General features: G+C 40.6%; 1 protein-coding gene across 3 annotated transcripts in view; it reads left to right on the top strand.

The window, feature by feature from the left end:
- The window catches only part of large2 (LARGE xylosyl- and glucuronyltransferase 2), a 125,857-nt gene that overhangs the window by 88,895 nt on the left and 14,271 nt on the right, over positions 1-22,691 (top strand). For all 3 annotated transcript variants that reach the window (XM_086223128.1, XM_086223138.1, XM_086223145.1), the window contains 4 exons: positions 6,898-7,082; positions 11,882-12,171; positions 13,962-14,044; positions 16,960-17,083. In XM_086223128.1, the coding sequence (XP_086079254.1) occupies positions 6,983-7,082; positions 11,882-12,171; positions 13,962-14,044; positions 16,960-17,083 (597 nt within the window). In that variant the 5' untranslated portion in view covers positions 6,898-6,982. The remainder of the gene's footprint in view (positions 1-6,897; positions 7,083-11,881; positions 12,172-13,961; positions 14,045-16,959; positions 17,084-22,691) is intronic.

Raw genomic sequence — 22,691 nt, 5'->3', positions numbered from 1 at the left:
CTGCCTCTTAAATTCCTCTTTAGTGTTCCTGTGCCTCTCTTTTATATCCACACGAGGTTGAGAGTGTAAGAGGCTGAAAGCAGGGGTGTGAAAGATTTGGTGATATATCGCAATTTTCAGCCACCCAATATAATATTGATTTTTTTCAGCCCCTAATATTGATTCTTTCAGTGGCGGCCCTAAGCAATTTTGTGCCCCAGGCAAGACTTTTCCCGGAGCCCCCTGGCCGTGATCGTGGTGTGCGAAAAAAATGCAAAAAAACCCCAAAAAACAATGCGAAGCGGTGCTGGTCACCACGGACACTGATTTTTTTACCCTCTCGCCTACTGTATACACATACTACAAGAAGAAGAGGAACACTGCACCAATGCCATAGAAGAAGAAAAAGCGAAACAATTACTTCAAAATGGAGGAAGACGAGGTCGAACAATTAGAGGACACTCCTTCATCAAACAAATTGGTTGTGTGGACTTATTTTGGCTTCCCATGTAAAAGACAAGACAACGGTGATATATATTTATATGAGGTGATAAATATATATATATACAGTATATATATATATATATATATATATATATATATATATATATATATATACACACATATACACATATATACATACACATATGTATATACAGTATATATACATACATATGTATATAAAAACATAAAAGATGCAACAAATTGATCGATTGATATGATGCCGTTACAACATACTAAAGGCACTGTAACCACTGTTATGACTAACGTACCCTGAGTTACTGACGGTGCACCAAAATAAGAAATCATTTCTCCAGTTGTGTCCGTTTAAACACTAATCCAAACGGATCACGTGAAAATAAAATGCCTGTGCGTACATATTGCAGGTGTTACACTCTGCCATCATAAAATCAATTTTCTTTTCGCTGAAACTGCCGTAGAAGTTTCAAAGTAACACAACAAATTTTTTTTTTTTATGATGGCAGTGTGTAACACTGCATTTTCTTTTCTTTTTTCAGTTAAAATGTGCAAAAACACTAACAGTAAGAAGTAAATAGGTTGTTTTGAAGCAATAGTTTGTCCTCTGAATGATCAATATCATCTGATGAACATAGACAGCAACTTGATATTTCACATCTACTTTTAATTTGAAAGTTAATAGGGAAAAATATAGCAATATATCACAATATTGCAATATTGCGATATATTGTGATAATGTCATATCGTGACCCAAGTATTGTGATACATATCGTATTGCAAGGTCCTTGCCAAAACTCACCCCTAGTTGAGAGGCCAGCACACGTCCAAACCCACCTTCAGCTCAAACCGTAGTCACTCTTGTCTCTTGTGCTACCTTCTCTGCTCCCTGTTTCTCTTATATTTCCACATTTTCACTTTCTCTGCTCAACCAATGATCAGCTCTTTCTTTCCTCCTCTCATTTAATTTCAAATTCTCCGATTTCTGCATAGCTTTTTTCTTTACACCTTTATTTTCTTTCTACTTCCTTTTTATACCATCTTCCACTCCTTTGTATTCTTTCTTTTCTATCACTTGTTTTCTAGAATCTGATTTTCTTTTCTTATTGCTTGTGTCCTTGTACTTTCTTCTTGTCTTCTTGTCATTCTCTTTCTTTTTTCTAATATTCCTTACTCTTTTTGTTCTTTCCATCTGTCCCCTGCAGTGCGTATATCAACCTCACAAATTAACTTATCAGTTATTTTGATTTCACCACTTTTTGCTTTGACAGTTGAACTGGCAACGTGTTGCTGGTGTTTTCCTGCGCACAGTTTGACCCGTATTTGCAGCAGAAAATGATTTCATTTTATCATAAGTTAACTACAGTTTTAGATCTCTGAGTTTTCAGGCAGTGGAACAAAACACAACTAGAACATCGACCAGGTTAAAGGTCTCTAAATATTTTTAACTCATTTTAGACATCTCGACATTCTGAGACCTCACTTATAATGCAGTTGTGTTGTGCCAAAGGATGATAGGAGGAGGTGTAGCTCTTTACGTCCCACACTCACTAGGCAGCAGACTGTACACCTGTGAGTCCAGTCTGACATCTTTACATTTAGAGACACAGATGGTGATGTGGTGAATGGGAGCCTCTCACACATTCATTTTCACGTGATATCAAACACGTTAGACTTTAGATTCATATTATCAAAAACATTTAAACCACATCTGTAACAAGCAACTTTCAATATCAATAAGCCAACTGGAAGAGCACCAGACTTTAACTGATGAAATTATTACCATCAGATCGAGTTGCATTCATGCTCTGGCATCCAGTCTTTTGAACAATTATCTGAATAATGTTCCTTTTCTTTTTAATTCTTTGCATACCAAATGCTTATTGTGTCAGATCTCTGCTGTGAACACAACTATTCCCAGTAACACAAAGCTCACTTGAAACTCTGTGAGCTGATTTCATTTTTCTTTCAATCTCCCTGCAGTAATCAGAAGTGTTGTAACTTTCAATTTTGTGTTTGAACATGAATCAGATTCAGCTGCCAAGTAGACAAACAGCTTTGAAGTCATACAGAGCTCCGCCCCAAGTACATCATCCTGGGCTGTTCATCATCCTTAACAGTTGGTGGTCATCCTGCAGTCAAACCGGCATGTGACCATCTTCATTTCAAATAAAGAACCCCCAGAAAAGAATGTTGCTTTACAGCTTGTCTGGGTAAAATCAGTGCAGCCATTCTGCCAAGGCTTGGTTCCTGACTGTTCATACCTCTGTCCTGTTTTATTTGGATTGTTTTGTGCAAACTTTAAAGGTTAACTGCATTTCGTCTCTCGCTTCAAATGTGAGCAGTCTTTCTACATTTCATGCAGACTTAACTGCACTTTATACCCACAAAGATGTAATACGCGTCATCCAAGCTTCCTTCACAACTTCTCACACACACAGAAGTTTTGTCGATACAAATGCTCTGTTCTATATAACAATTATGATTTCGCTTGGACACACAAAAAACAGAGGTCATTCAGCCTTGATGTTGTTAGCCCTTTAATGTCCTCCACTGGAGCTAAATGCTACTACTTTCAATGGAAGATAGGCATTCCTGCTTTATCATATTTTTTGAAAAAAAATTCCAAGTGATGGCACAGCGGGTCACCAGTCCATCACACAGCCATCAGGAGCAATTAGGGGTTCAGTATCTTACTCCAGGATACTTTGATATGGTCACCAGGGGAAGTGAGGATTGAACCGGTGACCCTTTGGTTATTAGACTGCCACTCAACGTCCTAGTCATGCTGCCTCACTTACAGCCATTATCTTGCTGCAAAACAAACTTTCAACCCACAAGTCTTAGTCCAGATGGAACTGCATGATGCCGGAGGATGGAGTCGTACTGTTCCTTCTTCATGATGCCCTTTACTTCAAACAAATCTCCTCATCTATCACCTGCAAAACGTCTCCATATCACAGCACTAGCACCTCCTGGCTTTATTGATGGTGTTACTGTACACAAACTTGGTTTCCAGTCATCATACTGTAGGTCCAATTTTTGTGAGCTTTTGTCCATTTGTGTCTCTTTTTTTCTGGTTCCATGAACAAACTAGTGATTTTTTGCAGATATGAAACCCTTCAGACCAGCCTTTTTCAAACATCTTTTCACAGTAGTCAGAGATATGAGTTTAGACCTTGTCACGTTGATTTCCTCCCTTATTCGTGGTGCTGGTTTTTGCCCATCCCTCTTACTGATGATAATAATATGTTTATCCTCTTCTTTGGTGGTAACCCATTTTCCTCCAGGCCTTTTTCTATCATCATAACATCCAGTTTCTTCTCATCTCTTCAGAATGATGTGAACTCCTTGTTGGACACCATTTGGGTTTTGCGACTTCTCTTTCAGTGTATCCTTCTTTCCTCAGTGTACAAATCTGTACTTTTGTTTCTTTACTCATTTGTTTCTTTCTAGCCATTTCTGCTGTAGTCTGTCAGAGATTAGAATGCAGTTGAGATTTATGGGATTTTTGTATGCAGACTCTCAAAGGGATTCAAGGATTCAAACCCAAAGAGTTCGTGAATAATACGAATTGTGATTTGTCTGTTTGTACTTTTGCCCTGAAGTTGTGACTCTTGCAAATCTTCAGCAATGATCCAGTGACATCGATGTATACCTAAAGGTAAATTTAGGATAATAGTGCATATCAATGAAAGCAAACCTGATCATGCAGTAAATACATCCCAGAGTACTGTACATAGCACTCATGCTGTTTTTTAAGAAATGCATTGTGAACAGAACTTAAAGTTGCTTCCAAATGTTTGGCCTGACATTTGGAGGCACCTCAAGTCTCTGTTAATAATCTGTACAATCGGTCCTGGTTCTGTCCAAGGCTAAGAGACATAGCTCAAATGGGATTAACTCATAACTGTATGTTCTGTGTATCTTGACTAATCAAACTGATGGTACGACCATGATAATTCATAATGAATGACCCAGTTCTGCTTCGATGTTGTGTTCTAGAAGGTAAAACAGTGTTTTCTTCTATCAGGCCTCTTTGAGAATGTAGGGTTCTAGAGAAGAGAATCTGCTCACCTAGCACGATGAGCAACATCAAAAAGCAGGCACAGTACAGCTGCTGATCTATGTATCATAAAACATGCTGGCTGCTATGCTCTCAGTCAGGAATTATTCTGCTCCAGCCCACTTGATCAATAACTGCATCACCTCACCCTTCTGTACTGTAGCTCCTGCAATGTTACCCCAACTGCCAGTGGATTAGAACGCCTCTGCTACATAAACTATTCCTTCAGTTTTGGAGGAATTCAAATATTTTGCATCGTTATTGTGGGGGAAATACAAGAAGCATAAAAAGCAAAAATAACTCTCTGATATTTTCCCTCTTGGTCTTTCCAGGAATGCTCATAATTTAACATGAAAGTATAGACATGGAGAATTGAGGGGATATTTGTGGCACTTTCAAACAACACAATCTGCCTCAGCAGACTGAGTTATTAGTTTTAGTCCTCAAATTTCTGGATTTTTAGTCAATCTAGAGATGATAAAATATCCTTGACAGACTTTTTACCCTTGAAAATAGATCATTTAAGGGCAACCTTTCTAAATTAAACTGATTAAAACATGGATTTCACTGGAAACCTAGAACAGCATTACATACTTTTAAAACTTGAAGTATTACACTAATAATCACATACTATAAACTGTCAGTTTGTAGTTGGTGTCCTGTCTTCCAGAGCTCCTTCCTGTGATGACCTCATGTGTCTCACCACCTGTGTCTCGTTTCCATGTATATTTCACCTCTGTGTTTCCCATTGTCTGTTGTCGGTTCATTGATTTTGATTCTGTTCCAATTCCGATTCTGTGGCTGTGGCTGTCTTTGTCTCTCCTTCTCTCTCTCTCTCTCTCTCTCTCTCTCTCTCTCTCTCTCTCTGTCGCTGGTCATTCTTGTCTCATTCCCTGCTCCTCCGTGTTCCCAGTGAGTTTAGTTTTCAGTCTAGTTTTATACTTGGTTTTGTTTGTACTTTTACTCGTGCAGGACTTAGGCCTGCTGACCCCTTTTAACTGCTACTTTGTTTTTCCTTCCGTTGTACTTTGAACTACCTGAGTTGTAGGCTACTTTGCCTTTTGACATGAAATATATTTTGTTTGAACTCCATTGGCTGCCGCCTGTGTTTGGGTCCTGTTTCCCACAAACCATGACATACTGGAAACATGTCATACATTCATTTGAACCTTTCTTGTGAGCCTTACGATATAGCAATTCAGTTTTAACATCTGCTCTACCTGCATGCGGATTTCAGGGCTTAAAGATTAAAATCGTAATTTTGATTTACGATTATAATCTTTTTCTTAATGATTAACGACAGCAAGGCAAAATTAGCATATTGGTGGTTGAGGGTTCCACTTTGGTCATTCATCATCCCAGTTGCTGTCCCAGTGGCTTCATGCTCAGATTGCCTGCCCTGTGTTTGTCCAGAGGGTTCTTACACTCATCTGTTGGCATTGGTCTCTTGCCTTATTGTCTGCAGGCTTCTGTCTCATTAGAAAGGGATTAATGAATCATAGTAAAAGACACACCGCCTGCTCTAATCAGCCTCAGCACACACCAGGAGATCAACACCAACAGAGACTGCAGGGTTTACAAATCTGTTACAACCTGCTCAGGTTGTTCCTCTTTTCAGGTTTTCATGTTTTGATGTCATACATTTGACATCCTTGAATCCTTCTTTTCATTTCAGCCTTGTTGGACTCCAAACAGATCATTCGCTCTCATCTGCACAGTGGCACAATCCATTCAGACATCAAAAAAGAAAACAGGTGTTTGCCATCTGTGAAGTTGCACTTTTGTATGGACCTCTGCTTGTCTTTCGAAGTAGAGAGAGTGGCTGGCCATGACACTGGGAACACCACCAAAAGCAGGAGAGAATGCTGTGTTATGCAGCTGCTTTTATTCTACCTGTGCTGGGCCACTGCTGTCCACAGGTCAATTGAAATGCAGGGACTGTCAAGCATCAAGACTGGCGGAACAGGATTATCACATTTCACCCCACAGAGATGATGTATGCTGTCTGAAGCGGCACATACACTTACACTGTTGTTCATTGTGGTCCAAATACATCCTTGACCACCTCTGGAGGTCTGGCAGATCAGATCACAATCTGAGCTCTCACTCATTCATTTTCACTTCCAATGGCAACCTTTTAATACACACACACACACACATTTTAATACCACGTGTAAAAGGATCACAGTTCTTTTTTTTGTTTTCCAGTTGGGCTCTCTTCAGGTCTGATATGACTGTCTAGCCTTTTGGATCGGAGCACAGCTCAGCATGTCTGGTTTAGTCAGCTTCAGTCTCAACAACCAGGTGTTCTTCAATAAGCTTGTTACATTTAAGATTGACAATAAAAAAATCTAATTGTATTTTTTTTTCCTCAGATGAGACAATGCTACATCCCACCTGAGCCCCCTTCCCCTCTCCCTGACCCCTGACCCTCAGAGCCCCCAGTGCCGCTGTCCCATCATGAACCTGCTGTGTCGTGGACGCCTGAAGCTGCTGGTAGCATCTCTATCAGCCATCGTCTTGCTCACATGGCTCTACCTGCTTGCTGGAAACCTGGAGAGTGAGTAAACCCGTACAGTCAGAAATGAAATAATAAAATAGGAAATGAAATAATTGTGCATATTTAGGGGAAAAATAAAACAAAATTGAATCACTACAGTTTCATTTTCCTGGAGCTTGAAAGTCAAAAGCAGATTCATAATAGAAGACTACAGGTGTGGTTTGGGTTGCAAGGTCACAGGAATCTCACAGAGAACAGAAAACATCAATTACCAGATCCTCTATGCAGCTCAGCTCAAGTTGTCTTCAAAGGAATGATTAAGCTGAATGTTTAAACACATGGAAGCTTTTTTTCTTTAGTTGGAGTTTTCAGTCTGACATCTAAGACAGCTGCCAAGGCTGCATCAGTGACCCACAGTCAGCACTTTGGTTTGAGTCACAATAGCTGGGGTCAGTGCAGAGAATTTATTTGCCACAAAGCTGCACACTGCCTCTGGAAAAGCTTTTACAGCACGCACACATAAAAACACTCAAACAGTCAGAATGCCACACTCACATCAGCTTGAGGTCAAGCACAGAGTTATTTATCTCTGGTATTTCAACTTAATTTGAAAGAATATGAATTGGACTTTGTCAGAAACCTTCCCTTATCCATATCCAACACATTAGTGATTGATCTAGCAAGCTTTCATGGAGTGGTTAAGTATTTTTCTGCGGCAAAGAAAGGTCAGTGCTGGTCTTCACACTCCACATCAACAGTCTGTTATGTCTAACTCCTTATCGACCAAACTTCTCCTCTTCTACTAGAATGGAGGTCACAGTTTGTTATGGCCCACCACACAGCATCAAATTAAAGTGAAATCCAGCTTGCAAGTTTTCAGTCTTCTTCTTCTCCTTCTTCTTCTTCTTTTCCTTCTTCTTCTTCTTCTTCTTCTCCTTCTTCTTCTTAATATTATTCATGTTACATTTCCACACAGAAAATACAGAAAAACTAAACAATATCAGCAAAAAAGATCACATCAGTAGGCAAATGAATGACTGCAAGCAATCACTCTGTGTTATATTTGGCCTCTGGACAAAAATAAGTTGAGCCAAGAATGTGGAAAGAAAGAAAAAAACCCATTTGGGTTGGTAATTTTATATTTTGGTTTTCCTTTTTAGTGCTGTTGCACAAATGTCTCTTTCAAAAGCCAATACAAATGAATACTCAAAGTATTTTGAGTTTAAGACCCTGCACTGCAGTACAGTACAACCTTGTGCAATAATACTTCTTTTGTTTCTTCCATTAGAGGATACAGAGCCAATCTGACATGATCAGTGTCGTAGTAATAGTAGTACTGTAGGTACATTTGGATCCAAGCTGGTTAACAGTTGTGACAAATCCAGACTGGAACAGGCAAACGGATGAATCACTGCAGTTTATAACGAGTGACAGGTCCTCCTCCCCAGAAATGATGTTGTGCTGCATTAGGACCAGTCTCCATGAGGACGAGAGGGCCTGATAAGGCTGATTTTAATACAAGAAATCATCTCCAGTAGCTAACAAAAAACAGGTACCAGGTATACACACACACACACACACACACACACACACACACACACACACACACACACACACACACACCACAATATACATTTAGTATCTGACTGGAAATATGTTCAAGTTCTCTGTGAGTTTTGGAGGGCAACCAGAGCAGGGAAATTAGCTTCCACTGTTGAGGATTACACACTTGCTACAGACTTGAACGTGGATGACTGACGAGGTTTCACAGCTCAGTGTCCATCTTTGCTTGCAGTGTTCGGGTGAGTTACTTCAGTGTTTGTGCTCTGGGCAGCAGCAGAAATTGCTTCAGAAATAACTGGTGTTTGTCCTGCTAAATATCTGACTGACTGCAGATCAGAATCTAGTCTCAGGTTTCCTTTGCTTCAGCTTGAGTCACTCGATCTCATCCTTTCTTGTGTACAGATTTACTGTACTGATCAGTCAGCACATTTTAGATCACTTAAATGTGAGATGTAAAACAAGGACAGCACACTTTCCTCACTTTACTACATTGAATACACAATATAAAACTGCACGTTGCTGCTCTGCACAGTATATTTTGAAAACATATTGTTGAAGTCAAAGAAGATTAACTAAAAAAAGAAAATGATTTATGATGCAATGAGGCAAAAATCCAAAAGAGGATGACAAGGGTGTGAACATTCCCAGAATGCCTCACGTCAGCTGTGGGCCAGCTGCTTAGAAGGGTGTAGGAGGAGAACTAGAGAGAAAGGGAAAAAGAGTCCGAGGAGAAAGAGAAGAAAAAGGCAAGGCAGAGGAAGAAGAGGGGGGGGGGGAGAAGTCAGAGAGGAAGAAAATAATTGTATGAAGGGAGATAAATCACGGAGAGAGGGAAAAGACAGGAGGATTATGAGCAAGATGGAGAGGGAAACAGAGGAGCCATAATGATTCAACAGAAGCAACTAAATATGTGTTTACTGAGAGCAATCATATTATCTTTTATCTTAATTATTATTGTAGTTTCTTTCACATGTATTTGATGCACTGCTAGTCATGCATCCCGTCTGGGTATGCCCCCCCCCCCCCCCCATGAGACCACCGATGGTCTCCTAGGGGGCGTCAACTCATTTCATAGGTAATGAGATTATCCCACAAACTGCATACGTCACATCAGCACGTTTTATGCAGATGTGACAATGCACGATGACGATGAACACTCTTAATCTAGATATTATTGTTTTACACATTAGTTCAAGTTGCTGAAATCAATATTTTGTATCATGTGAGTGTATTAATTAACAGTGTGATGAACTGTTAGGTACTGCAGCCCCCTTGACTCCCAAGAGCTTTCCAGTGAGTTCCAGCTCATTCTGCCGTGCTGCCAGTTTACTGTTTTGCTTGACTTAGCGCTCTGCTAGTGTGGTATTCAACCACCCACCGGGGCTCTATTAAGAACCTGCTCAGAACCAAAAAGCACTTGTTACTGAGTGAAAAGAGTTTAGCCGTTAAAGTGCAAAATATTTCCCCTGAGAGTACAGCTGACAAAGAGGTACAAGAAATTGAATCTTGGACTTTAAATCACTCTGGTGATGACACTGAAATAAATCACTGATTTGAAATGGTGGCCTCCTGGGAAAATACTGTTTGAGGTTTTTACGGTTATAACCAGAACTTTGTGTGGGTCACTTTCAGAGGGTGAGAGGGGGAGACTTCATTACTCATTAAGTGGTGTAACACTTTTATAGTGGAGCCTGACTTGCAACAATCATCCATCGTCACCCTGGACAGGTCGCCAGTCCATCGCAGGGCCAACACACAGAGACGAACAACCATTCACACTCACATTCACACCTACGGTCAATTTAGAGAATCAATCAGCCTCGTCCCCAATTGATGTCTTTGGATGGTGGGAGGAAGCTGGAGTACCAGAGAGAACCCAGCAGGAACAGGGAGAACATGGAGACTCACACAGAAAGATCCAGTGCCCGAGCCGGGACTGGAACCTGGAACCTTCTTGCTGTGAGGGGACAGAGCTGACCACTGCACCACCGTGCTGCCTGCAACAATCATATCAAAATGATTGCAACAACCCAACATTTCATAAAACCCTGCAGCAACAGAGATGGCATGTATGAGAATATGTACACGCACCAACATGAAGCGATTATAGTCTTGTGTCGTTCTTGGAGGTTTCATTTGAAGGAACAAACATTTCAGTGAATGAACTAAACAGACTCTAACAATCTGTTCTGTTCTCTGTTCAGCCGAGCTCTCTCATTTGCTAGAGATGCAGCGGGCGCACAGAGATGCTGAGATATGAACTGATGAACAGATGACACGAATCACTCACTGAGTGTATCCAAGGTATCCCTGATGCTTAGAAATAATGTCGCCTGGAGTTAGCATGGTTACACTTAAAAAGCCACATCAACCTAAACCCACACCTTCAAGTTCCCTGTTGTTTAAGCAGACACTCCCAATAAAAGAAGACTTAAAATTTCAGGCTGGCCTAAGTGATACGAGACCAGTGCTGCTGCAGCTGTGACGAGAGGAGACGGGATCATTTCTGCTCTTGAGTAGAAGTCATGAATAGTCATCTAATTGTTCGGCTTTTTGTAACTTTTAATGAATGTTGGACAATCTTGAACAGCAACTTCATTTACAAAAACAAATGCAACACTGAAAGACATCAGACCAGAGAAGGAAATGTTGCAGTCTGTGTGGGTGTAATGTGTGGTTACATCTCCAGGGGGGTGCATGTCAGTCTGCTCCATGGGCAGTTGTGAGCGGTATGTGGAGATGCATATTTATGTGAGGTTACGGTGACAGTTTGATGCAGAGGTAAAAACTTAAGACCTCAAATGTATTCTGGCTAATGAATTTGTTATTTTGATAGTTTTCTACAGATTAACCAGAGGAGGCGACACCGTCATAGTGTATTCAATACATTTGGGAAAATTCAGAAATCTATCATCTCCCTGTGTTGAAGAAGCAAAAATGTTCTGGTTTTGACCTCAAAGTTTTTTTTGGGGGGGGGGCTTCCTTGGCTCGTGCGCCAACTATCCTCCAAGATTCATGAAACTCAGCTGATTCGTTTTTTGTGTTGTCTTGCAAATACATTTATTTTACCCCATTTTTTAAAGTGAACATCCACCACTGTAATATTATGACAGAAAACAGGAAAAAGCTTGATATGCCTCACCTAAATGAACAAATCACAGAAAGGATGTCTCCTTCACTACTTGACATTCTGATTGTCATACACTGGCCTTGACCAAAGAAAAGAACAATGACAGACATTTTGGAGTTTAGTCTTCATTTTCCAAGGTTAAACCTCCTGCTGTATCCCTCTGCAGATGGTCGCTCCATCCTACTGGCTCCCTGTCTGGCCGATACGCCAGCATCTCGGATTCTGGAGCGAGCTGTCCTCGAGTCACGTGTCCGAGAGGTGGAGGAAGAGAACAGGCAAATTCGACTTCAGCTCAGCCAATCGCAAGGCACCGCTGCCCAGCTGCCAGATGGTAACTATGGAAACCAGCAGTGGGGGGCCTCTGCAGACACAGGACCGGAGGATGGGGACAACACGGCGGAAGAGAAGAACAACCACACTGAGTGTCCCAGATCTCCAACCGTCCAGAAGTGCGAGGTCAGGACAGGTCCAACACTTGGCTACTTATCCAGAGTCATTACACAGTCGAACTTGTAGTTCATAGTGGTGATACATGTATCCACTCTGGCCTCGTCCACATCTGCGTGTACACTCATGGGACACCACCCTCAACCCATCCACTGATAATCAGAATGTTCATCTCGATGACGCAGCCCATCCTCAGGGTATGCAGTGATAACTGCTATCCATGCATCGTAACTTTACACAGTCTCCAGTTGTGTGTGGGCTTCTGCACGGTTTGATTTTCTGACCTCTGTAATTTAAACTCTTCCATATACTGTTGGCTAAAATGACTCAAACCTTTACAGTATAATCTTGGAGGAGAGAGAGAGAAAGAGCGAGAGAGAGAAGTCTTTATTTGTCACACTGTCACTTGTTTCTCTCAATGTTTCAGTCTGTGTGGCCGTAGGAGATTACTCCTGGCCTGCTGATGCAAATAAAGACTGTGTTGATAAAATGGCCTGGGAGGGTCTATCTGTGTTTACTGCAAATATGCCACCCAGAGTCACAGGCAAGTTGACAGGGACTAAAATCCAGGGGAACATGCTCACTCTTTGATGTGGTTTCCTGCCTTTGAGCTCCAAGTTTTCAAAGACTTTCTGGCTTAGAAGCCATTGAAGGGAACTCATCCATAACTGACGAACTAAATCTAAAATTTCACATCAGAGAAGAGAAAGAACATCCTGGATTCAGCAGCTGTTATGTGACGTTGTCTGGGTAATTGATGGTGTCTCCTCTGAAACCGCGGCCTTACTCAGACATGCTATTATCATGGGTGATCACAGGCATACGGCATTGAGTATGTCAGTTTATACCTGGCAACCGTATCACACACACACAGACACACACAAACACACACATGCACAAACCACGAAAGCTCATGCTGCTGGATGTGGAAAAACATGAGAATGCGTGTGTGTGTGAACGTGTGTGCACGCGTGCCTGTGTGCAAGTGCGTGTGAACATGTGTGCATGCGTGCCTGTGTGCAAGTGCGTGTGTGTTTGTTTGTATGTTTTGTTTTGTTTGTTATTGTTGTTTTCTTCCCAGAATCTGATTGGGGGCAAGCTAATTTTGATGGCAGACTGGTGCATTTTGAGCTTTATTAGAAATAGTTCTTAAAATACCGCTAGAACCTTGAAAAATTGGATTATACATAATATTTTCAACTTCAAGTTAGGATAAATTGTGCAACTGGCTATTAATAAAACAACAAAACAACAAAAAACCATTTGAATCTGCCACAGGGTTTTGGGCTTGATCCGGTCCAACTCTGAACAGGACCTATAAAATGGAGTTTTGTTTTTCCTCATACTGATAAAGGACCCTTACGAATACATATGGAGCAGTGCAAAGATGGCCACCCTCTCATGCCGTTGTCTCGTGATGCCAGGTCATTTCATCATTTCATCTTAAATCAGTTGTTCCAGTTTTCTGTCCGCCCTGTCCGTGTGGCACTCCTGAGCTCTCTAAACAACGTAGAGCTGATGAGTGTTGTTATCTTGTTCTTATGGTATATTACATCACTACATCAACGACAAGATAATATCCCGTGATCACCAGGTGAAGCATAAAATGTTTAATTTCAAGTATGGCCTTTCTCGGCTTCCTTATATTCTTCTCCCTAAATGCCAAAAAGAAAAACATATTTTCGGATTCTGTGAAACTGGGATGAAGCTTGTTAGTAGAAGCCTGCTTGAAAGGGGATATCAATCCAGGATGAGACTGAGTCAAACTCATTGTTGTTTCTGGTTTTGTGTCTCCACAGCTGATACACATCGCCTGCGTTTGTGCTGGACACAACGCCAGCAGAGATGTTGTCACGTTGGTCAAGTCTGTCCTCTTTCACAGGTGAGTTAGTTCATCCACAAATCCTTTTTTTAAATTTGTAGTCTCTGTTATCATTCCTGATGTTACGCATCTTTTCTTCAGCTTTACATGGTCAGGGGTTTCTACAGACCTTTACAATCTCACACACCAAAACAAAAGTAAGATAGCCACTACAAATTGTGCCACATCTGCTTTAGAAGAGGTTGATCTTTCCAGACTGGATGGAAATAATTGGGGGAAGTTGTTGAAAATAAGATTACATTGACTGAATATCTTATATAATAGATGTGAGAGAATAGCAGGTGAACTCTCTCCATTTAAACGTTATTTGCTTCCAGTTGAAGAGAGAAACAGTCAAAGAAAAAGAGTGAATTGCAATTTTATCCCTCGGTGTCAGCGGTTGCCGTGAGCTGGAGGGACTATGTTTTCAGGTTGCCCATCCATCCTTCCATCTGACCATCCTATTCTTGTTGGCCTTCCTCTGGCCCACAGATATCTGGCCCACCAAGAAACCTCCCGGTGGCCAATCCATCTGTGCTGTGACCTCACATGCTTTTATTTAACAATTTTTTTGCAACATATTTCCATATATCTAGCCTCACGTAGTTGATGTCTTCAGTATGTATCTGCAATGTAGAAAGTAGTAAAAATAAGAAAAAAAACACTGAATGAGAGGTGTGTCCAACCTTTTGCCTGGTAGTGTTTTTGGATGTGGATGGAGGATGGGCAGCTTCCTCTCTGCAGGCTGTCTCATAGCTGCAGCAGCTGACGATGAGAAGGGGCTCCTTCAGCCCAACTCTTGGCTGGCAGTTCAACTGAATTGAAAAACTTTATTGGACAGTCGTTTACACAGACCAGTGACTGAATTTAAATGGCATGACATGACATGTTTGTTACTGGACCCAAAGTATCAAAGCAGTATCAGTTAGCCCAAATCATGTGTTTTTGTGGTTTGGAAAAAAAGCAGATCTGGGTTGTTAATAGAACTGGGTTTCAAGACCCATCCCTTTTCAAAACTCAAGGTAGTAGTGACACACACACTTTCCATAGAGGTGTACAGCCATATTGTGGTATTTCTACTTGTGCCCTTGTTTTTTGAGGTAAGATGGGTCACATGGGGTGAGACTTTCAGTTTAAAGATCAAAAAAATCAAAGTATAATGCATGTACGGAGGAATTCATTTTGATCTTTTTGACAATGCAAAATTACCCACGTCAGTGAACACAGCACTGTTGATTTACACCAGGGATGTTTTATCACTGTTGTCTGAGCTGGAATTTAATTTCCCTTCAGTTAAGTGTTTGACTGATGGAGGTGTAAAGATTCTGGTCACTGTTTACAGCGACGAGAGGGAAGAAAATAGTGCTTTTGCAGGGAACTACTGTCAAGGACGAATGAATAAACATTTGTTGATCCAGTTGGCAAGACAGTGTGTGTGGGACTGGGAAAAGCAAGTGACAGTGTGTGTATTCATGGTGATGAAGGAACATGTCACCAAGTGCAATAATAAGGCTAACTGATTTATTTTAATCATTTTGATGAAGTGAGAAGGAATGCAGGCATACCTGTTGGTAGATCAGTCCATCGTTAGTTGTTGCTGAAATATTGAATTCATTTCCAATGCAAACATGCTTACCACACCCTGGTTCCAGCTTTTCATTTGTGATTATCATTATTTTAGGTTATTGCTATCAATAGGTTTTGGGTGGTTGATGGAACAAAGAAAGCAGCTGGTGTCATTACATTGACCTTTTGTGAATTGTAATGGGGATCTTTCACTTTCTGACATTTTATTTTCCAAAAGATCAGATGATTAGCAAGAAATGTGGAGTTGGCCATTGTATTTGAAAAACGTAGATGAGTTGTCCTTCAGTTTGGTTTATAATAAAGACATTATCTGCATCAATGAGGCTGATGCTTCTCATTTATCTTGACTAAAAACGATTGAATGTATGTTGCAACTACTGAATAGTAAATGGACTCAATTTATATCGCGTCTTTCCACATAAGTGGCACTCAAGGGGCTCTACAGTGTCGTCTCATTCACCCATTCAGACACACATTCATGATGGTGGAGGCTGCTATGCAAGGTGCCAACCTACCCACCAGGAGCAATTAGGGTTCAGTATCTTGCTCAAGGACACTTCAACATGGCCACCAGGGGGAGTGAGGATCGAACCAGCGACCCTTTGGTTGCTGGACAGCCACTCTACCTCTGACTGCATGAGTGTGGGCGGCGAGGCACAGAGGTAGAGTGGCCATCTCGCAACTGAAGGGTCGCTGGTTTGATCCTCACTCCCCCTGGTGGCCATGTTGAAGCATCCTTGAGCAAGATACTGAACCCATGGGGGGAGAGTCATGCCGCCTGTGAACTGTATAAAGGAGGAAAATATTTTGAAAATGTGTCTTGTCAAAATATTCATCTCGCTTCCCAGTTTTTACTCTTCTGCTGGAATATGTGACTCCTGAGCCCATAAACTGATCTGAGTACAGTCCTTTGTCTCTGCTGTGTTTATGATTTATACTTGTGCCAGACTTGCTCGGTTGACTTGACGAGAGGTGGCCATGTACCGACAGATAGCTGTGGAGATAACAGGGAGCTCTGGTGAAATGTCCATGGAGGAAAATCCATAAAATTATTGCTTGTGTCCAAATGATAAAGATGGTTTCTCCCACAGGTTATAAATAAAGTCGTAAGATTTGAGTGACGTAAATAAGTTAAGAATAACACATTTCAGTGCTCATCCCAAACTATATCTGTTGTATCTGTACACTTTCATTTCCAGGGGAAATTACATCTGAAACTTTTATGCTGGTATGCTGACACAACAGTACATACATTTTTGCATCCATAGCAAATGTGTGTCATAAAACCAGATTTGCTTCCTGGTAGGAACCTCTGGATCCTGATGTTTATTTTTCTTTTCATTTCTCAGGAGAAACCCACTTCATTTTCATTTCATCACTGACACTGTAGCCCATCGTATCCTGAGTTCCCTGTTCCAGTCCTGGATGGTCCCGTCGGTACAGGTCAGCTTTTACGACGCAGATGAACTCAAGGTAAGTGGATGCCATGACCAACAAATCCAAAGAAACAAACTTCTGACATAAACAATTCAATTCAGTAAACTAATGGTCTACTTGGATTATTTAGTCCAAAATATTTTTTGTCTCCAACATGCCACTTGCATCACACGAGAGGCTGGCTCTCCTTTCTCCAGTTGTTTGTAATTAGGCCAATCTTAAAACCATTGTCAGCCATTTTTTTTCTTTAGTCAGTGTAAGACACTGATTCATTGAGAGCAGGAATAACAGTGTACTGTAATAGTACTTGAATAGTATGAGGAGAATATATCTTTGAAGCTTCTAAATGTTGCATTACATACTGTACACCTCAACATCTGTGAACCAAATTGAAAGGAATCAGTAAAAATGAATATGTCCAAGATAAGCTCTTATTCAGAAAACACCAGTGTTGGACACGTTACTTTGAAAAAGTACTTATAGTTAATAGTTACTTCTCCCAAAAAGTAACTAAGTTAGTAACTGAATTACTCCACTATGAAATTAGCTAGCTACCAGGGAAAGTAACTATTGCAGTACTTTTTTCTTTTAAGTTTAAAAATGTCAAAGAATTTGGATTTTTTTTTTTTTGTTTGCCTATGAGGGCTCTGAAGGAGTCTGAATCAACTGTTGACAACGGCAGCATGTTTTCAACAACATAACAGCCTATCAGTTTGTTAAGTTCTGTCTGTGTCACAGGTTTTTGTGGAGCAGGGCAGAAAAATCCAACTTTGGCTACTTGGACGGCGTGGCTCCGTGTCCTTCTTTGCTAGTGGAGCTCACGTTAGCAGCACCTGGCTTGCTATCACCATTAGCAGTGTCAATGGTGTTTCTGGCCTCTAGTTTGGTCAAAGCGTGGGCCGTTAAGAGGTGCTTCATTAAATTGGAGTTGCTTACATTGGACGTTGACAGCCTGTCTGCTCTCGCTCTGGGACGACATGACGTACACTCAACATGTACATTTTTACCTTTAACCTCCATGAAGTTAAAGTAGTGCCTATATTTCCATCTTGAAAATGCCATCTTTCCCCGTGACTCACCATCTCTGATAGGTTTTGTGTGTGTGTGTGTGTGTGTGTGTGTGTGTGTGTGTGTGTGTGTGTGTGTGTGTGCTGCTACGTGCTGGGTTTCAGTTTAAATACCCGCCCACCTGATATCTCTGGTTGGCTTAACATGAAATCTTACTCAATCGTAGCCAATCATCATTACCTAGGCGGTTATCCCCCACCAAAGGAGAAAAAAACACACGCATTTGCAGCTCCTGTGCATGTGAGTCCAGTCATATGACAGCTTCAATGAGTAACTTCAGTAATGCGTAGTAACGCCGTGTTAGTAATGGTAACGGCATTTTAACGATAGAGAAATAATTAGTTAGATTACCTGTTACTGAAACAGTAACGGCTTTAGTAACGGTGTTTATTTTCACGCCATTATTCCCATCACTGGATAACACGCACACACACACACACACACACACACACACACACACACACACACACACACACAATTAAAACAAAATAACCCACCCAAGAAGGAGCTGCATGGCTCAGATGGCTCAGAGATAGAGTGACAGTCTAGCAACCAAACAGTCGCTGGTTCAATCCTCACTTCCTCCAGTGACCATGTCGAAGTATCCTTGAGCAACATAATGAACCCCTACTAGCTCCTGACAACCCTGCAATGGACTGGTGCCTTCCCTTGCCCCCCTCCACAACCCTTAACGGACAAGCAGTATAGAAAGTGGATGAGTGGATGGAACCCGCCTAAGTTATCCACTACTTACAAAAATTCCACAAAATTACCTCATAAATTTTGAGCCTGGCACCAACCAATAAACCAAGTGTCCCTAATAAACAGCTTGCAGTGTGAGCCACCATCAGTGTGAGTGTGAACTCACTAAAATCCTGAATCGGGGGGAAAATGTCAGTCCAAAAGGTCAATGAGCATCAGGCGGCTTTTATACGACTACAGTTGGTACCAACATCTCAGCCAAATCAATTGAAGGCAGAGAATGAGAGCTTATTACTGGACATCTGCTTTCACAAAGACAAAGTTGAGATGTGGTTTGTGATTTGTTCTTTCAGATTCAAATGAGCTATAGATGTCAGGAGGAAGCCATTTTGGTAGTTCTAGTTGGGGAGAGAGATGCACTCATTAGTCAGAACACCTAGATTTCCCCTCTGTCCTAGGTATTATAATTAGTGTCATCAAATTTAAAATCATTCAACTCAAGTTGAAGTTTGGACATCCCTTCTCATTCAATTTTTTTTTCTTTATTTTTACTACTTTCTACATTGTACATATATACTGAAGACATCAAAAATATGAAGTGAAATATATGGAATTACGTAGCGAAGAAAAAAGATAATTAAACAAACAAGTATGGTTTAACAGCAGAACAAATTAACATACCAACATAATGCAGGCTAAGCTGGAAGTTTTCATCATCATGCTTCCGTTCGCAAAAGCCTATGGGAACTTAACATGTGATTTTGTATTCATGCTGAATTTAAGCTCTAACAAACAAAAACAAAAAATTGCGACCTCTCTATATCTAGTGTGGTAACCCTCACAAAGGCCCACCATGCTTGTGATTTAGTCGTCAAATTACAAAACTGACATCGTGCAATGAAAAACTACCAAAACTTCCATCACCACATTAAGCTGAAGACTAAAAACTTAAGACACATAAATATGAATATTAAATTCCTGAGTTTGATATTTACTACCATATTTGATGCCAAAGAACAAGTCATTATAACACAGAGACCTTTTTTCAGGCATTTAATGAAATTAAATCCCATTGTGGTGAGGTGAGGGAAGAGGACCCTGAACGACGCTAATGCATCCCTGGGTTTGAGGACAGCCTTGGGCCTCACCATGGATAACTCTCTCAAATTGGTACAAAAAGCTGAACATGGTCATATTAATGAAGGGGTAATTTATAAATGACAGCGCTGTTGTATAATCCTCCAGTAGTTTTGTGTTGATGTGCCAGAAGGGATATGTTGAAGAACAGATTGATTCTTTTTTCCCCCCCAAATTTCCATGGATTGTAGCAACGCTTCAATAAATTCATTAATAAACCTTCCACTCAGGAGACCATGTATCGTCTACATTACACTTCAAACACAAAATATGAATTCAAAAATTATGCATCTGAAATTTGTGCGTGAAGCTTAATGCTAATGACATCATGGGGATACAACCTGAACAACAGCAAAATGAAAACTCTTAGAAACACTTTTCTCTTCAAGTCAAGAGACTCTTCAGCACCGAAGCAAAAATAATTTATTTCATCTTCAAGTTTATGAACGTGCGCTCAGACTGACGGGAATGCAAAGAATGAGCGTGTGTGTGATCAACCTGCATCCTTCACATCATCACATTCTCTTCCCTCACAGGCTCTTTGAGCCACACAATGAGTCCTTTGTGCCGTCAGATGCTTCGGTGGCTTTCTTCACTGTGCATTAAGTCACACTAAAGAGACACTGAGACTGAGCCGATTATATTTGCAGATGATACACATATGCAAATCCAATTACACCACCTCAAGAGAACTAATTAACACACACGATGTGCTGATTCACAGAAAAGAAATCCAGAGCCTTTGCCAAAATATGAATGTAGCTTTGTGATAACCCACAAGGAGAGGGGACTCTACTCATACACTCTGAGCATGAGTGAATATTTCAATCAATACTTTGACTAAAGGCCCTTTCACACTCACCATAAAAAAAGATTTTAAAAGAAAACTGCTCCCAAAACAATGGACCAAATCATTGTCCGACAAGATGTTTGGTTTGCTTCAGCTGACAATGTAATCTGACAGTAAAGGAAATGAACAACACATATTGTGGTGTGGTGCACTGTAGGCTGAAAAAAGAAGCCAGAACACCAGAGAGGAGAAATGGAGGGTGTGCGTATTTGGAGAGTCTGTGCCCTGACACAAAAAGGAGAGGAGAGGCTACAGCTTGATGATAGAGTGGCACAGGAACAAGTCCTAAGACCAGGAAGAAAGTTAACAGTGTTGAATGTCAAGTTCCCTCCTCTCAAAGTCAGTGGGATTTTTCCAAGGTTTTTTCAGTTAAATGCCTGGAAAGGTCAGTGGCTGCCTAGCTTATCTTAACATTTTGTTCTACAGAATAAAATATATCAGTAAATGCAGCACTTGTGAAAGTGCTTGGGCCCCATTTGAAGCACAGCGCAAGTTGGCACTTAGTGAAGCACAAGTGTCATTGCTGGTTTCAAGCTGGCACATATGACGTCTACCTTTAACAGGCAAATGAACCGTCGCTCCACCTGTGCCAACAGGTACTTAAGTATGTTAATGAGGCTTGTCTGGTGCAACCATGGTGCTGTACTAGTGCAATTTTACAAGTGGCTACACAAGACTGCAAACTTTAAAAAGTACCAATCAATTATCTGGTTAAGTCTGAGCTAACCAAAATAACAGTCCTTATTTAATCCCATTCCTTCTGACAAATTTATCTTCTTTTTTTCTTTAATCTTGCATTGATGTAACAAAAGGTATGGTAATAAGTAAATGTGCTAATAAATTGCAAGATGCTGCTATTGTCCTTGTCAGTGTAGTTTGCAAAGTACATTTTCTAACCAAAAGATGAACATGCAATACAACAACCCAGTCTCATGTCAACACGTGAAAAGGCTCCGTTTGTCCACAGGTCAAAACCTATCAGTTCTACCATGAAGGCCTAAAAATTGTGAAATGGGTACTTTTTTCTCCCTATTCTTTTCTATTGGAGTGCTGGTAGGTCATGTGACTCTCTGATGCGGGCCTCTCAAAACAAAAAACATGGCGGCCGCTCCTGTCATTTTTGGAGGAAAGTGCCTTATTCCAAGATAGTTTTGATTTAATAAAGCATTCTGATGACATTTCTAGCAAGAAATATACATTTTATTTTCATAATATTTGCTCAGTTCTTGTGTATAATCTTTGGTTTGTTAGTTATTACGATGAATCTTTCACCTCTCGGAAAAGAGTCGTTACAGTGTCACGTTTCTGCTGTTGCTATGTTGGTTGCTAAGGACGCCATTACGGACGAGCGTCATTTCAAAATAGATTTAATTTAAAAAAAAAAAGCATTTTAAGGACATTTCTGGAGAGAAATATACATTTTATTTCCATAATATTCGCTGTTCAATAAAAAAATAATATGAAATGGATTTTAGTGCCCCAGGAATTACCCCCCCCCCCCTTCTCTTGTGAGAAAATCCAGAAGTTATCGCTCACTCCGAGGGAAAAAAAAACAAATATTTTTAAAACTTTATCTTTTGATTAATAAGACAGTCAACAAATAATTTCTGGATGTTTATTCTACCTACAAAGTCCATCTGTAACCATTATAAATCTACCAATCAGCATTAAGAATATAAACAATGATTCAAACTAATGGCGCTGTCTGCTGACGTCACATCCGTCACAGAGGCTAACTCCTGCACTCAGAGGTGGCCTTTTAGTTCCATCATTTCACGCTATATTTACAGATTTATTATTGAGTGGAACAAACCACACTGATGTCTGGGTTAATCAAGGATATCATTAAAGAAATCCAAGGTATTTGGCCAGTTAAATTTATCCTAA

Source organism: Aulostomus chinensis, chromosome 2 (genome assembly GCF_037954235.1).
Source record: "Aulostomus chinensis isolate RoL2024-O1b breed Wild chromosome 2, RoL_Achi_v1.0, whole genome shotgun sequence".
NCBI lineage: Eukaryota > Metazoa > Chordata > Actinopteri > Syngnathiformes > Aulostomidae > Aulostomus > Aulostomus chinensis.
This window is presented reverse-complemented; position numbering and strand designations above follow the sequence as displayed.